We start from the raw sequence: 17,314 nt of genomic DNA on the forward strand, positions 1-17,314 counted from the left end.
TATTTTTTTTTTTAAATTTAGGATTGTATGACAAATAAATAGAAAAAAATGGCGATAAAATAAAAAAAAACTAAATAAAACTAATAGATTTTGAAATATATAAACCCTTTAAAAAAATAAAGAACTATCACCATTGATGTAGGTGAATTGGTCCGTAGATTTTAGCGCATCAAAACAGAACAATTCGACTCCATTCCTGACACGACTCTGCTGCATTTGTTGGATGTTTCTATATGCATTGGTGTGGACGAGGTATTCGCTCTCTTAGTTCCCGTTCAACAAAAAACATCCAGACCAACTGGGATCCAACTGCATCGCTCCAACTCAATCACGCGGCTCTTGTTTTGCTTGAGAAATGCAGCACAAGGGAGCATTTCAAGCAGATATTGGGTCAGATTATGAGGACCAATCTCGTTGGTCAAACGTTTCCCATGAGCAGGCTTCTATTTTTCTCAGCAATCTCACGTCCCGAAAACCTGGACATGGCTCTCCGGCTTTTCGACCATTATACTCCACATCCCAATCTCTACATTTACAACACCATGATCTCCGCCTTATCATCTTTCTCTATCAGTCAATCATTTGCTCTCTACTTTTCAATGCTCTCGTCTGGTATTTACCCAGATAAGCACGCTCTCCTTTACCTTCTCCAGGCGTCCCAACGTATATCGGAAGCCAAGCAGATCCATTGCCATGCCGTTGTTACAGGCTTGTCGTCTTATGGATATCTGCAAAACTCCCTGGTGAAAATATATTTGGAGAATGGACTCTTGGGGCTTGCACATCAGGTGTTCCGCCATATGCCTGTACTAGATGTTGTATCATTTAACATTTTGATTGTTGGTTATGCGAAGAGGGGTTACAGTTTTGACGCTTTGGATCTATTCTTTGAAATGGTCGATTCAGGGCTTGAACCTGATGAGTTTACGATAGTGGGTCTTCTTATGTCTTGTGGGCAGTTAGGAAATGCAAAACTAGGGAAGTCTGTTCATTCATGGATTGAGAAGAGGAAGTACATTAGTTCTTCGAATTTGATCTTGGGTAATGCTCTTCTTGATATGTATGCCAAATGCAAGAAATTGGAGTTTGCTCAAAGAGTTTTTGATGCATTAGTAGTGAAGGACATCATTTCATGGAACACCATGATTGCAGGATATGCCAAGGTTGGGCAATTGGACATTGCCCACCATTCTTTCAATCAAATGCCCAAGAGGAATCTTTTCTCTTGGAATTCTTTAATGTCTGGCTACTCCCAGAAGGGTGATTATATGATGGTAATGAATTTATTTAATAGCATGGTTGGGGATAATGTTAGGCCTGATAATGTTACTATGGCAATCTTGGTCCATGCTGCAGCAGAAATTGGAGGACTGGATCAAGGGAAATCGATACATAGTTGGGTGGTTAGGATGCAGATAAAAATAGATGCATTTTTGGGTTCATCATTAATAGACATGTACTGCAAGTGTGGAAGCATTGGAAGAGCTTTTATGGTTTTCAGGGGGCTAACTGAAAAAGATGTTAATGTATGGACGACTATGATTACTGGATTTGCATTCCATGGTTATGGGAGCAAAGCTCTTGAACTGTTCTCCGAGATGCAGGGAGATGTACTGCCAAATGAGGTGACATTTGTTGCTGTTCTTACTGCTTGTAGTCACAGCGGACTTGTGGATGAAGGGCTCAAAATATTCAATAGCATGAAAGAAAATTATGATATTCACCCAGGAGTCGAGCACTACGGGTGTTTGGTGGATCTTTTTGCAAGAGCAGGGCGGCTGGCTGAAGCGAAAATTGTGATTGACAAGATGCCAATGGAACCAAGTCAATCCATATGGGGATCAGTTGTGGGTGCTTGTAGAGCTCATGGAAACATGGAACTAGCAGAGATAGCTTTGAGAGAGTTGCTAAAGTCAGAACCTAACGAATCAGGCGGATATATTTTGTTGTCAAACATATATGCTACTTGGGGAAGATGGAGCTGTTCAGACAAGATAAGGGAACTCATGGAAAGCAGGGGAGTAAAGAAGACAGCTGGTTGCAGCAGCGTAGTTGTTGATGGAGTTTTTCATGATTTTGTAGCAGTGGATAAGCAGCATCCGAGATGGGAGGATATTCAGTCCATATTGAATTGTCTAAAAAGTGAAATGAAGTCCACTGCTGATTTTTCATTCAACTTTTTGCACACGTTGCTAGACCCATGTTGATTTCTGCTTATGTTTGAAGCTTCCTCTTTGACAATGGTGATGCATAGATTTCTAATTTGCTTGTCACGTGAAATTAAAATTCTCGGAAGATAAATCTTTGGTAGATTTTCTCCCTCGAAACTACACTTTCAGGAAATTACCTGCTGGAGTCTTGTTTAATGTGCAATTTCCCAAGCTTAACGAGGCTACGGTAAAATCCTATAATCATGAGTTAAGCTGAGAATATAAGGAGCTCAGAAGTCAGAAAATTAAGGTCTGCTTCAAGCTGTCAAGAATTCCATGGTACATAGAAGTGTTGTCTCTGCTGTGACTGGAGAAGGTATCATCATATGATATTAAAGAGGCACATTCTTTTTCTAAACATGCTAGCTCCCAGTCCAGTTCCTACCAAACGCTTCTTCCCGCAGCATTTCTACTTTGACTGGCATTTCCTCCTTTGTTTCTGTAGACCCTCTTGATTTAAAGGTATTTGCAGCCTTGGCAAAACACAGATCTAATCACTAAGCTAACAAAGGATGCTAAATTGGGTGGGTGAACAGCTATTGTACTTTGATTTGTTTTCCATATAGAATCTATATTCCAGAAATGAAAGTTTCCTGAAATGATTTGGCACTTTAGAACGTTGGGGAAAGGTATGGAGCAAGTTCACGCCCTGCAATAGAGCAATGATACTGAGGAGGATAAAAATTAGATTTGTCAGCATAACTATACAACATCAATGCCAAGGAACGTAAAGGCTCCATCAAAAATAAACTCTAGTATTCTGTATATTGTAATCAGAGTCTCGTTGTTGTTGAATAGTTTTCAGAGAAAATGAGCATTTTGTTTTTCCTTTTTTCTTTTGGGAGTATACAAGTCTTTAGTCAAGAAGATGAGCATCTTGCAGGGTCTACAACTCCAGCAGAACAGATTTTCTTCAGAGTTCGTAGCTTATGGTCATGTGTGAACTGTACAAGAAAAACAATACACTAATCTTCAAAATCATCTTACACCCTAATTTATTGGATGATCTAGGTCCAAATATATCGTCCCGGTCCAGCCTATTAGAGATCTAAGTCAGCTAATTAACGCTGCCTAATATTGACTGTCCATCTCTCCAAAAGCTCTGAAAGTTTATCATTCGAACTTCTTATATCATCTATTACCAGGTTCCTCTTCCCCCATGACTCATGACTCCAAGTTTCTCCAATTCGCGTAACCTGAGAGAAAAATTCAGAAATCGTTGCAAACCAACACAACCCCAAAAGTTTCACTGCCAAATGCGAATTGTCGAGGATCATATGTTGCTAGTGAAACTGACCCAAGTAGTCACTTTGACCCAGAGCTCGCTGTAAACCCACCACCATCCCTTAAACCTTGAAGGCACAAATGCAGTGTTCTTTGCACACCATCTGCAACTAATCTCAATCTTCCTTGGCTCACATCCGCTGGTGAGCAACCCTCTGTTTAACCTCCACAGCTCGAGCAACCCTCTGTTTACATTTCTCCCAGTCATCAACATGAAACCAGCAAGCTTGACCCCCATGGCTTCCTTCCATATCAAGGAAAGATACGCTAGGGTTTTCCCCAAATATATATCTGAGCCTCACAGAAACACAGTAGGGCAACCAAGCAGCACCTCCAGCAGCATTTATGTAGGGTATGTGTGTGGGATCTAGAACAACAGTTAGTGCAAAATCAACAGAGTTATGGGGCCGATCATAATGGATATTGCTTTTGGCCACAGATGAATTCTCGGAGTTATTCTCATTATTCAACCCGGTATGATTTTCAAGACATAATTCAATACGTGGTTTCTGTGCAGGAGCTATGTCTCCACCCTGTGCCAGGTCTAATCCTTTTTTCCATGCTATTAGTTTCAAGAATTCTCTAAGAATAGAGATGGGTAAGGTGAGAAGAGTAATGAATGAAGCAACACGTGGAGTATCATAGGGCTCTGATGCAACACGGCGGCTGAAGTAATCGCATATCTCACTTATTTCAGAATGAGCTAGTTCCTCTTGTGCTGCTGAGTTTTGCTGCTGTTGCTGCTGCTGCTGTTGATGGAAGCGTTTCACACTAAGGACTTGAAGAAGAAGTTGAACTCTGTGGACACTTACAGCAAATACATAGCCCCTGCAGAAAGACATGAAATCAGATCCAGCAACCCTGCAACTTAAGAACTAAGTGCGACACAAGCAAGCTAATTAAAGGCAAGGAAATAGTGAATATCCTCAAGGTAATCTATACCGAAGCAGCACTGGGGTACTTCTCTTATACAATGTAAGAAACAAACTCAGGAGAACAAAAGCATTTACAAACTTTATGCAATCTATAAGCATAATAACTCAAATTGCCAACAAGTTAAGTGTGGATGGCAAGGTCCAAGCAATGAATTCAAAAAGAGCTGAAAGGGTAAGATGAACTACAATTATGAATTAGAGGGCCATAAAAAATTATATATGCTTTAAGTTGAGAATTCAAAAAACCTGAGTGGATCAATTACCTCAATACTGATGGGTGAGAAGCAAAAACCAAAACCGATCAAAAAGCTTTATATCCATACTCAGGAAAATGGACAGATAGATAGAACTCAGTGGCATTTGTGAGGAGAAAGCAAGAACCAGATGATCCAAAGTCTTATTACACGTCCCAGATAGCCCACACGCAGATCAACGAACACATCATCCACATCTCAAAATTTGAGGAACCTTATCCCTGAAGATCTGCTATGTTTGAATATTGAGATGAGTTGAGTTGGGTTGTAGATGGTAATATATTATGGGTCCCATTGAGATGGGTTAAGTTTTTTAGGTTGAGATGGGTTTAACTTTTTAGGTTGAAATGTATAAAGTAGGTTAAGATGAGTTTAACTTTTATGGGAACTTGAAAAAGTACTAGATCCCATTAATGATTAGTTTGAGAAGAGTTGCATTTGGTTCAACAACCAAACACAACTTAACAATTCATCCATTTTCTTTTCATATTCCAATTATGGTACAACCATTATTGCTCCGAGATAAAATCCCACTATGAGATTTCCACTAGTTTCTATATGCACATCTTTGATTTGATTTGGATTTATCATTGATCATAATCTGAATAAATTAAGTATTATGAAAGTTAAAGAGCATAGCACCAAAGATCGTGTGCACTATTCTATGAATAACATCAGAGACAACCAAAAACTTGAAAAAAGGAAGTTTCTAAGATGTAAAGACAGAAACAGTCTACAATAAGAACAGGAGACTCATTTGAACTCTTACCCTACAAAGAAGCGCAAGGCGGGCTGCTCCTGGTCCAGATTCAAAAGTGCACCTTCGTTGTCTTTCAAAATTGATCCTAGGATCTCTTTCAAAAGATGAGGCAGCTGGGCAAAAAGCCATAGCACTCCAAGGTACTTGAGAATACCTCTTAGAACCTTCTTAAGGGCAACAAGAGGAACCCAGCCGCCTCCATAACCGCCATCATCCCCAAGACCAATAATAGCAGTATTCAGTTCTCCTCTCACATGTGCTGGGACACTTGTGCCTGGGGATCTACGTAAAGCCACTCCAGAGCCCACAACAGCTAAACTTGAAGATCCTGAAAGAGCATTTCCCATGTGGTTCAAACCAGCTATTTGGTTTCCTGCCCTAGCCATTGCAGCCGAACTAAGGAGGTTAACTCTGTTTCCATTGGCAGCAGACAATTGAGAGCCTGAACTTGGGTTTTGAGTGTTTGAATTTACAAGTCCACCCACCATCTGTTGACCACTGGTGAAATTAGGATCTAATCCATTTAGTTCCTGAGCAACATGCTCCATGATAAAAGGACGAAACTGTGGACATGGTAATGACCCTCCAATTGAAGAGCCTCCCTTTGGTGGAGTCGCCGGCTGCAACCATACCTGATCTCCTGCTAAGCAGTGCATGTCAACTGCAAAGTTTTTGCGATATATGATTCGTATCCAGTATGGACTACGCAACACAACAGAGACATCAATGGGCAACAATGAGCTTGGGACAATGCCAGGGCCACCACGACAAGCAGCAGCTAACATTGCAGCTCCATGAAGGCCCTGATAGGCAAGAATGCTTGTAGCAGAAGATGCAGTTGGGTTCCCTGCAGGAACAGAACCAGCTTGACTGACATTCATGGCCGAATTGCCAGGCAAGAGACCCAGAGATGATGTCATGTACCCTGCCTGTTTTGGGATAGAAGACACAGCTGCTACGACCCCAGTGACCCCTGGAACAGGACCCGCTCGTGCAGGTCGAGTTGCAGCTGCAAGAGCATGCAAGGGCCCTGCAGTCAGACGAATGCAGTCCAGAAGGGATGCAACTTCAGCCCCATTTATAAAATCTTCAAGAAACTGTACAGACAGAAAAACTCAATATATAAATGCATGTTAAAATTAATTTTTGGGGGGAGGGGGTGGAATGGGAAGCGCCGACAGCTAGATTCTAAAGTAATTTGTTTTCAGTCACAATCATGAAACTAGAAAATTAGGATTTTTTTTTTTTTTTTTTTTGCTTGAGCTTTTGTTAAACATTTTGACATTAATCTGAGCTGTCTGAAATTATCTTCCCTCAGTTATTTAAAAGCTTTCAATGGTAGGATACCACAACCATAATCAATATTACATTTACAGTTCTGCGCAACACCACTGGCAGATACAATTAAGTCCTCGTTCACTTTTACAAAACTTGTCATATCATCTAATCTAATCATTATAACTTTTTTAAATTTCCACATAAAATAAAATAAACAATTCAACTTTTTCAAATCTCAAAACAAAAATAATATTAAAAAAAAATTATAACAATATTTTATTCAACTTTTAACTTTTATCTCAATTCATCTCATTTCATCTCATCTGCGAAAACAAATGACGCCGAAAAATACCTGAAATTCCACGAGAAAATGTTTGTATATTTGTTGATCAAGACATTTTACAGAATAGTAATGCTAGCCCTAAGTTAAGCAACAATTTTTTGATTTGTAATATGAGAAGGGAAGTGTAGATAACAAAGAAAGCACCAACATATGATACAGTAGAGAACAGACTAGGCCAGATACAGGACATGAAAGATAGCGTAATGCCAGCATATAAGAGGCAAAAATTCAACAAAAGATCAGATCCCAATTAAATTCCCCAAATACGAGGCAATGGAAAACAAAAAAGGGTTATAAAGACCCCAAGCCCCACCCCCACCCCCTCCCAAAAAACAAGTGGTTGTACAGGAACAAAACAACATCATTGAATAAAGTTGAACAAACCTTTGTGTGCGGCCAAAGTTGGTCAGGAGAGACATGCATTGTGCAACCCTCTTTACTTGATTCCCACTCGACGACAAAGCGGGCTAAGACCCCTGAACCAAAACTAAACCACAAGCTCATTAATCCAACGGCTTCAATTCTAAATGCCAGTCTCATCTGCTCTGATAACTTATCAGCTGTCCCAGGAGCACCTCTGATTCCAGTTGGTGCTTTAATATCAGAGTTTGTACAGCACTCTTCTAGCTTCTCATCTGCTCGTACTCCAAGCAGCTTCTGCATGACAAGGGCAAACAGTCTTGCATTGGAGAGCCTTCGGATATCAGCCACCAGCTTCTTCATACTATCAGCCTCAACAGATTGATAACTAAGAACAACACCATCTGGATCATATCGAATATGAGAATCTATATCAGATGTATTGGCTATGCGAATGCCAGAACCCCATGGTGTATTACTGCTTCTTTTTTGAAGGTCCCATAAATCCCTGAAGTGCTGGTCCTTAATTTTCACATCCCAATACATGCTTCCTGGTCTGCCAAGCCGCAAGCATATGTGTTGCCACAAATCTCCTCTAGCAAATGGAAGCCGGAACCATATACTTGAGGATGCATTTTTTAACCCTACTTCTTCAACATAAGGGATATCTAGTGCCTCCATCTGGCTAGTTAATCCGGCATGCTTGATGCAGAGTGAACAGTGTCTGACCACATGAAGAAGAGCTGAAACATAAATGCCGGAAGGTATATTACCTTTATATGCTTCAACTATAAGCTTCCCATAACTATATCCTTCAGTTTTAGTCACCATCTCTGTTGATATGGGTGCTTGTGTTGAAGGCTGTAGAGCAGAAACAGATTCTGCGATTTTCCTTTTCTTACAAAATCCTGAAGCTGCCTCTAGACCTTGAAGCGATGGGATCAAACTCAAAATATCTGAAACTGTACGCTTTCGGGGATTTCTATCATGCTTGGAAACAAGATCTTGACCAGGACTTTGAATTGCAGATTCTGGTGGATGGGCTGAAAAGATCCAATTTCAAGTAAAATATTAATATCTAAAAAACAGAATTGAACTCAAAATGAAAGAACGCATATATCCCATTTCATATGGAGAAAGAATCTTACATACAGGAGTAGTAGTACATGAGCTAGATCCAGCAACTGTGAGAGATCCAGCAAAAGGCCTGGAAGGTGAACTTTGAAGTCCATTAGTTTTTACACCTGGTACAGTGATTTGAGGGGAAGTGGCTTGGGGATGAGATAATAATCGAGCTGACCTGCTCCCATATGTATCCTTTGAATTATCACTTATCAATCTGAGCTGATCATCATCCATTGTGGTACATGAACCAACCTCAATCAAATGCCCAGATCTAAGAGATGCCAAATCCTGCTCAGACATAGAGGCTGATAGTTTTTTCATAGTTGTGCTCCTACCTGTAGCAGAAGAGAGCGAACTGACTGAATTGGACAGTAAAGGACCCTTCAAATTGCTTGAGGAATGCAAAGAACCAATATAATGGATGTCCATACTAGAAACTTTTGCAACATTATTTATCTGTGATATCTGCATACCTGTGTCCCAATTAGGAGAGGGGGTTGCAGCCTTCATGGCATGAAGATTCATAGGAGGAGATCCAAAATAAGAAGCAGGGGATGTACCGTATGAAGAGATATTTTGAACAGAGAATGGAATTGTGGATGACCCTTTCTCATGTCCAAACACTTCATCAACAACAGATGAAAAACTAGGAGGACAACCTGATAACTGCATTGAACTCTCAAGGCCAATTTCAGGAAGAATCCCTTGTTCAGAACCACCATTAGAACCTGCAGCACTAGGCATAAAGGAAAGTAACTTTCCCCAGTTAAGTAGGCTCATATTCATTTCATCTTCAAGAATCTGCATCTGGCCAATGTCTATTTTTTTTACGTGAATCACATGGTTTAGGTTGTTAGAAGAATGGGCTTTTCCAGATGGATCTGGCCGAGTCTCTAACAATTTGAACAGGGGTTTAAACTCCTCATCAAGTAGCATCAGCAGAAAATATGAGCTCCCACAGTCTGGAAACCCCATCAGCAACATTGATGAACCATTCACCATGTTCTTAGGTACTTTAACTGCAGCAAAACCATGATCATACACCTGCAAGAACCAAAATTTGCTGCCTTGAGGATACTAACTGAAGCCACATGTTTGAATACCAATCACCAGTCTAAAATCAAATGATATTATTTTTTCTTCTTCGAAAGGAAAGCAATGAGAACAACTATTTACCTCAAGGCCTAAAAACCTGCCAATAGAGGCAAATAATGCAGGATGCTTTTGCTTCTCAAGCTCATAAAAACCTCGCCCACAGTCATGCTTCCTTGATTCAAAGCTTCTTCACAATCTAACAATACTGAAGGTTCAAGAATATTCTGGGATGACTGAAGGAGAAAGCAACCATTCCTGCACATCAGAAATCTTAGATATTCTGCAGAAAGTTCAAAGTTTTTCCTGGAACACAACTTGGCAGAATAGATAAGGGCCCATTTCGTTCATCTTTGTTTCTTCTTTTCCCTTTTCCTTTTATGAAACATATAAGCTTTTTGGAAGGCATAGATCTATTCAATTTAGTTTTTTTAAAAGCAACAATTCGTTATTAAGAAAAAACACAAAAGGTGCAGCCCAAGTACATAGGAAAGGCATGTAGATTAGCCCATTAACGTCTATTTAAGCAGTCCAACATAAAAGGGAATTGATTAAAAAAAAACAAAAAGTTTTGAGCTCCTCCAATGTCCTCTTGTGATCCTCAAAAGATTTTGTCATTCATGTCTATTCAATACCATCATGCAAGCATGTATAATGAAAGAGATGATTGAATACAGTGGATTGAACATAAAGTCATGTATAGTTGCACCAATAAAGGAAGATACCTTATATTAATTCCAAGGGTGAAAAATGATGAACCATAAGCACGAACACGTAATACTTCCTGCCCCTCGTATTCCCTGCTGTCAGACTTCTTATCATTCTGCAGACAGAAATTCGTTTAAGCAGGGTGAAGTTCATGAGCTTCATCCCAAACAAAGAAAGGAAAGTCATAAGCACCAGAAAGAAAATGCATGAAAAAACATTAATAGGCTTCTGATGAATATAAATAAAGTAAAAAAGGAAGAAAAAGAAAGAGGATCCACAATGGAATTTGGATGGTAAGCAATGATCTTCTGCAAACATACAACAGAATAAGAATGCCAATTTATGTAAAGTTCTATCAGGCAACACCACATATACATTACCAACAAGTGAAAAATATCAACATCTATAACCAATTCAACGAACTAACCCTTTTATAGTCAACATCAGGTTCATCAAAGTTTGACTGAAGAACAACATCATCAGCCACTCGGCAGATCTGCACACTTTTCCCTAGCTCTTTCTGAATTTCAAGCAAACGAGTATATCTGTTACAACTTATAGCTCTTAGCAGCAACTTCTCAACATCAATATAACTTTGATCTAGATAAAACTCTGCCTCCATCCCAGTTAATGGATCTATGACAAATGTACTATGTAGACACTTTATGTGCAGATCTTGTCCTGGTTCAATTTTAATAAATGGGCATGATTTTGATTCAGATGTTCCGGAGATCTTATCGAAATCTAACCAGTATAAAACTTTTAGCACTGGAGTTCGTAGAGCAGAGAAGTCAGATTCTCCATCTGGATTCAGTTGCGTAGAACTAGCACTACCTCCATGACTAATACTACCATCAGATACGAGCTCAAATTGGATTGTGTCTTTCCATCTTCCTTGTTGAAGGGCTTTCACTTGCCTGATGACAGTGTCCATGATAAGCGCAATGCAAAGCTCATGGAGAACTGTGTATAATGTCATGAATGGGTTTTCTGCTGCAGCCATTCTCCGCTCTAAATCATCTCCAAGAATGTGCTGTCGTGATTCTTCCAACTTCACAAGTCCACTTCTCTCTCCAACAAGTAGCTCCAAATGTAAAATCCTCCACATTGATAGGTGTCCTCGATAACCAAGAGTAACTAAAACCTTAAATTCCCCATCCACACGCAGCAGTGCAGTGCCATTGGAAACTTTTACCTCAGAAATTTCTTTCGGCAGTGAAACTTCAAGTAATTTAGACTGTACAAGTGTGTCCAACTTTTTCAAAGCTGGCTTTTGCTCATCCTCAGATAATGTGCTCTGAATACCCACATTTTCTACACACTTTGGTAAACATTGATAACTTCCAGTAAGAAGCACTTCTATAGCAGATGGCACATCATGGACAGGAGCATGAGCTTGCTGTAACCCCTCATGCATGAAAAACAATGAATCTGCAGCTTGTGTGAAACACGTATCATGGCTAGATAGAATGGATCCTAGCTGCTGACAGTACTGTATCAAAGGGACCTGCAGAATTAAGCCAGAAAATAGGATGTACTTTAAAATTGCATGGCACAGGTTTTTTAAATCTTTCTACTTCCATGGAAATAAAAACACGGGAGAAAATGTAAGTTTCTCAACTAAAATAAGAGGAAAACACGTGGTTGAGACTCCGTGAAATATGTTAACAAGTTAAAAAGTAAAATAATTTTCATATTTTATTTCCTTTTTCTATTTTCTAAACAACCAAACAGTTCGTAACTTCTGGTAAGTATATTGAGTTCAATTTGGAAAGTGTACAATTAGGGTGTTGAATTTGACTAAAAAGTTCAGATTTATGTTTCCTTTCCAAACTAATTGGCCACCCAGACAAAAGCACACAAATTGTCTTAGTACAAAACAGCAAAATAAAACCGAAACTCACACTTCCAATTAACTTCCATTAGAAACACCAAAAAGCACATACTTACTGCTATGCATTTAATAAAAGAACCTAAATTTACAAAGCTTATTCTGAGCAAAGATTAGATCCGAAACCAAACTCTTTGGAGTCTAATGGACCAAAACACTATCAAAATTAACATTTTTCAGCCCAAATAAAACAAAGAAGTTCACAACCTTTAATTTCCCATTCACACCTGAGCAAGCCAACTTTTTTTCGTTGGCACCAGGTATCTGGTAACAACTGAGTCGAAGCCTACTAAATCCTCCGCATTGTTTCTTTTAAGTAATTGGCAACCAAAAAAAAAAAAAACACTAAATCCAATTAACCCACCCAATTTCACATATTTTGTAGAAACTTTTTTATCGGTAAAAGAATTCTCAATTTCACATATTTTGTAGAAATTTTTATTAACAGCTAAAGAATTCTCAATTCCAAATATTTTGTAGAACCTAAAATTACTAAATCAGGAATTTGCCTAAATTAAAAAGTTTTAAAGTTTGATTGACCACCCAGTTAACACCCCCCCCCCCCCCCCCCGGCACAAAACAACGTCGTTTTGTGCCTGGGTTTTTTTTTTAATACCCCTGGCGTTTTAATTATGGGTTAATACCCAGTCGAAGAGCTCCCCCAACCCTTGTTTCTCTTATTCTTGCCATTCATCTTCTCCTCTCTCTCTCTCTCTCTCTCTGCGATTCTCGAGTCACCGTTTGCCTCTCCAATCACCATCGTCATCTCGAGTCGCCGTCGCCGTTGCCGTCACAGATTTCCATTGCCGTCTCAACCTCAGTGCCGGGCAAATGTAGGTAGGGCTCAATGGCTCACTCTCGAATATCTTCGTGAATTGCCCCATATTTTTTCTTTTTTTATTTGCGGATTGTAACACCCGGATCCAAGATTGGTATAGTTGGACTGTGAATTTTTTTTTATTTGGAAATCTATGCCGTTTATTTATTAATTTTTTTTATTATTTTTATTCTCCCCGCTTGTTTTATATTTTTGTTTCGTTTCCTTCTCTTTCCGTTTATAGTATTTTTTTTTTTCACACGGCTTATTTTTTTCTGTCGCACAGCATGCATACACGCACGCTTTCGTTCACGGCATGCATGCACACACACGTCCCTCATGCACGTCCCGCGTCCGTCTGATTTTTTCATCTAGGGTTTTCTTTTCTTGTTTCTCCACTTATATATTGGTACGTATTCGAAGGATACTGCCGCCGCTGCCCTCCTACGCGAAGCCTTAGCCCAGTTTATATTTTTTTCTTCTTCCCCTCTTGGCAAACAGCGGTCGCCCTCTAGCTCGTTCACCACCCTGCCGCGCCCAATCTTTGATTCACGCACGCAGCCTTGCTTACCACCAGGCTATAACCACTGCCCGAGTCCCACGAGAACCGCACAACCACCACCGAAGGGTGGTCTCCCTGCCAAACTCTTCCACATCACGATCCAGTCGCTGCCGCCAGCGTCTTTCTCGTAGCAGCACCCCACGAATCAGACTCAACGCTGCCGTCGCGTCCCGCCCTAAACCATCGTTCAAGCCATTGAAGGAACCTCTGTTTTGTCTCCGAAAACAGAGTATCTTTGTGTTTCCGTTTCTGTTTGCTGCTATTCGACGCAAACCAGCCGAGCGCCGCCGCTCAGCGTGCATTGTTGGGCGCTGCTTTCCATCCAAGTTCGTCACTCTCCACTCGGTAAGCTGCCCCCGAACTCAATTTGCCTCTCCGTCTCTCTTCGTTTCTCTCTCTCCGTCTCTCTCTCTCTCGCTAATCTCTCTTCCTCCCTCTCTATTCCAGTGCGCTGCCGTCGGGACAGCCTCCGCCCACCGCAACTCGGGTCCTCCACGATCTCCTTCCCTCACGGGAGCTCCTGTCGCACGTCGTCACTCACTTGTGAGTTTCGGTCGGAATTTATGGTTATGCGTACTGCACTTACGTAAAATTAGTGTGTAGGGGAAGATTTTTTATGAGATTACCATTTTGCCCTTAAGCCAATAGGATTTGAATGTATTTTATTTTTAAAATGGGTTTTATAGTTCGGCTGGGTTGGGTTGAAGTTTACGAAGGGTTTTTTTTTTTTATACAGATAAGTCTTTTATTAAGTTAGTTTTGTATTTTGTTCAGACTAATTATTGGGACATTGATGAATTTAGAAAATGTGACGATATTTTAGGGTTACGTGAAGTTAGGTTTTTGAAGAATTAAAATAGGTTATTTTAACATCTTAGGTTAAATATTGAAATTTGTGTTCGATTGGAAATTTATGAGAATTACGTCATTATGTTATAGGTGACAATTAATAATTGTTCAGCATTTTGAGGAAATTTCTGAAAAGCTAAGAAGTCCAGGTAAGCGGGGTTCCTATGCTAGACTTTGCATTAAATAAAATGAACTGAGGTCCTTTTTGGAAAATATGCATGTTTTATTACGAAAAGAAATGTGAACTACCTTAGTTATTTGTTTTGCATTACTCATGAGATTCTGTTTGAGAAGAAAGTATTTTCTGTCATGACTGGTGTTGACATGAGCTTATTTTTGACATTCTGTTTCTGAACTTTGAAAAAGAGAGCGAATATGAAATTTGTGCATAAATTATGTTGTGATATGATTTTGTTCTGTTCAGAAGATTTTTGGTTCTGTACCCTGTTTGGATGAGACGTGATTTCTGAAAACGTTTGGCATGACTCTCTGATTCTGAGTTTGATTCTGTTTCCGCTCTGTTCAATTACGGCCCTGCCACGGGTGATAATAGTGGCATACGGCCCAACCACGGGTTATAATAGTGGATACGGCCCAACCACGGGTAATAATAGTGGATACGGCCCTGCCACGGGTTATAGTAGTGGTCTCTGTTTTGAGTGCACACCTTGGTGACAGAGTGTTTTATGTTCTGCTTGGTTATCCGCAGATGCACAACCCTACCACGGGGGTTATACATGGCCTCTGTTCTGATATGATGTTCTGATGATGATGATGATCTTTTGTGCTATGCCAAAGAATATTTTTAATGAAATTATTTCCAAATCTTCGCTCTGATATTTTGATGACATGTTCTGCTTCCGCACTCTGAAAATGAAAATGTTTGTTCCGCATTCTGATTTCTGTAAATGCTCATGTTTACACACTGGTATATGTGCTTTGCTTATTGAGTTGTTGATAACTCACCCCTTATCTCCATATATTTTTCAGATAATTTTGATGGTTCAGCTGGAGAGCAAGAGTAGAAAGTTTAGCAAAGTGTGATGATCGTAGTGGAATAAGTGCCTGAGGGTACAAATGCTTATTTGAGAGTCGTAGTTAGTAAACTGATTTATTTTTCGGGTATTTGATTTGATGAGTTGAGGATGGTTTCGAGTTTTTGGAGAATTTCTAATTTATGTTATTGGGGATTTCTTTATTGTCGCCATGGAGGAATTTAGATTTTTGGTTTGATTAAGTGTATTAATATTTTATGGGATTTTCTGGAGTTTATAGTTGTGTTATTTAAGTTAATTTTAAGTATTAAGAGCTAACTCTCCGGACCTCCGGGAACGGGGCGTTACACGGATGGAGATTGGAGGATGGGATTAAAGGAAAATGAGATTGTGAATTGTAGAGGATTTGAATGTGCATGTGGTTTTGTGAATTGCTTGATTGTGCTCAATGAATGTGCTGTGAATTGTGAATCACTTAATTGTTCATTGTTGTGGAGATTGGGGGGGGGGGTGGACGGTTGGAGGTCCCCCCCTGCACCCCCATCAACGGACTGGGTATCCTGCCCCCACATGGACGGGGGCGGAGCCCGGGGAAAAAATCCCAACCCCCGCCCATGCGGGGGGCAGGATAGGGTTGGCCCTGGCCGTAGGGGGCGGATAGCACCCCTACTTCAAGTCATAAACCCCAGAACAGAAGTTAAATTCAAATTGGGTCGAACTCAAATTCAACTAAAATTAAAGAAACATTTTATTCTGTGGAGCCATTTCTTTCCTTCTTCACTACTCCTCAAATCTAACACACCACCCAAAGTCACATTCCTTTTTAAATAATTTGTTCAACCGCAACTTCTGCTAGCCTAAGATTAAAAACTTGAACCGCAACGACAATTCCGACTGGCCACCCTAATCAAAACCCTCGGAACACCCCCCGGTCCAAATCGGGAGAAAAAGATCCCAGGGTCTGACCTGTTGGCACCACTTGGCGAGGACGTTGAGGCGGAGCATGCGCTGCTGGGTCTTGACAATGTACTTGAGGAGATTAATCTTCCTCTCGGTGTCGGACTGCGTGTCTCGTGCTGCAGAGGCGGAGGTAGAGAACGACCTGGACTTCTCCTTCTCCACAAGCTCATTGAGGGCGAGGAAAGAGTCCTCGGCGGCCCGGGTGACGAGAGCCGAGAACTCCACGGTTTGTTGCCCTAGCTCCGCGGCCATTGACGTTGGCAGTGCCGTGTGGAAAGGGCCTCCTCTCGTTATGGTGGTCCCTCCGGTGAGAGATCTACCATAGAGGAAACATGGACACTAGGGTTTGATTCCTTGGTCAGAGAGAGAGAGAGAGAGAGTTGATATAGGCTCTTTCTTCACTACTGTATATTGTGCGTAGAAATTGTCTGATTTCGGTTGATAACAAAGAGAATAATCAGTAACGTTAACAGGGGAAAGAAGAAGGCGGTCACATTTCATTTCATGATGAAAATGAAATTTATTTAAATTCTCAAAATTAAATTAATAATAATAGCTCTACAAAAGTCAATTAATTATAATCTGATTCAAAGAAGCTTGACTTGAAATAAAGTTAAAAAAAAAAAATATTAGAATAGCAAATAATTATTTGTTTTACACTTTATAAAGGAATTGTATAGGTCTTGAGCTATTTTCCATTTTGGCTTTTATGCGATGGGCGATGGATGCTTTGCCACTCAAAGTTAGTTAGTGCCACTTTCGAAAAAAGACATGGAAAGTTCTTTTTTTATTTTTTTAATATACTATAACAAATCTGTGGCTCGAAGTACTTATCAAACAGAGAACTGCTAGTTACAGTCAGTAGACGGCCTCCCGTGTACTCTATAGTTG

At 40.2% G+C, this 17,314-nt stretch overlaps 2 protein-coding genes across 2 annotated transcripts; one reads left to right on the top strand and one right to left on the bottom strand.

Moving 5' to 3' along the window:
- The first annotated feature begins 138 nt into the window (after positions 1-138).
- Positions 139-2,241, top strand: LOC121259172 (pentatricopeptide repeat-containing protein At3g04750, mitochondrial). Its single transcript, XM_041160675.1, has one exon. The coding sequence runs from the start codon at positions 234-236 to the stop codon at positions 2,205-2,207; it is 1,974 nt and encodes a 657-aa protein (XP_041016609.1). The 5' UTR covers positions 139-233; the 3' UTR covers positions 2,208-2,241.
- A 710-nt stretch (positions 2,242-2,951) lies between these two features.
- LOC121259171 (mediator of RNA polymerase II transcription subunit 14-like) lies at positions 2,952-16,896 on the bottom strand. The gene is given in 10 exon segments (XM_041160673.1): positions 2,952-3,650; positions 3,653-4,322; positions 5,453-6,540; positions 7,449-8,467; positions 8,573-9,593; positions 9,726-9,760; positions 9,763-9,899; positions 10,367-10,464; positions 10,777-11,856; positions 16,430-16,896. Coding segments are annotated over 10 exon segments (5,529 nt in total). The 5' UTR covers positions 16,676-16,896; the 3' UTR covers positions 2,952-3,515.
- Between the last annotated feature and the right edge of the window lie 418 nt (positions 16,897-17,314).

The sequence above is a fragment of the Juglans microcarpa x Juglans regia genome, chromosome 4D (assembly GCF_004785595.1).
Source record: "Juglans microcarpa x Juglans regia isolate MS1-56 chromosome 4D, Jm3101_v1.0, whole genome shotgun sequence".
NCBI classification, from domain to species: Eukaryota; Viridiplantae; Streptophyta; class Magnoliopsida; order Fagales; family Juglandaceae; genus Juglans; species Juglans microcarpa x Juglans regia.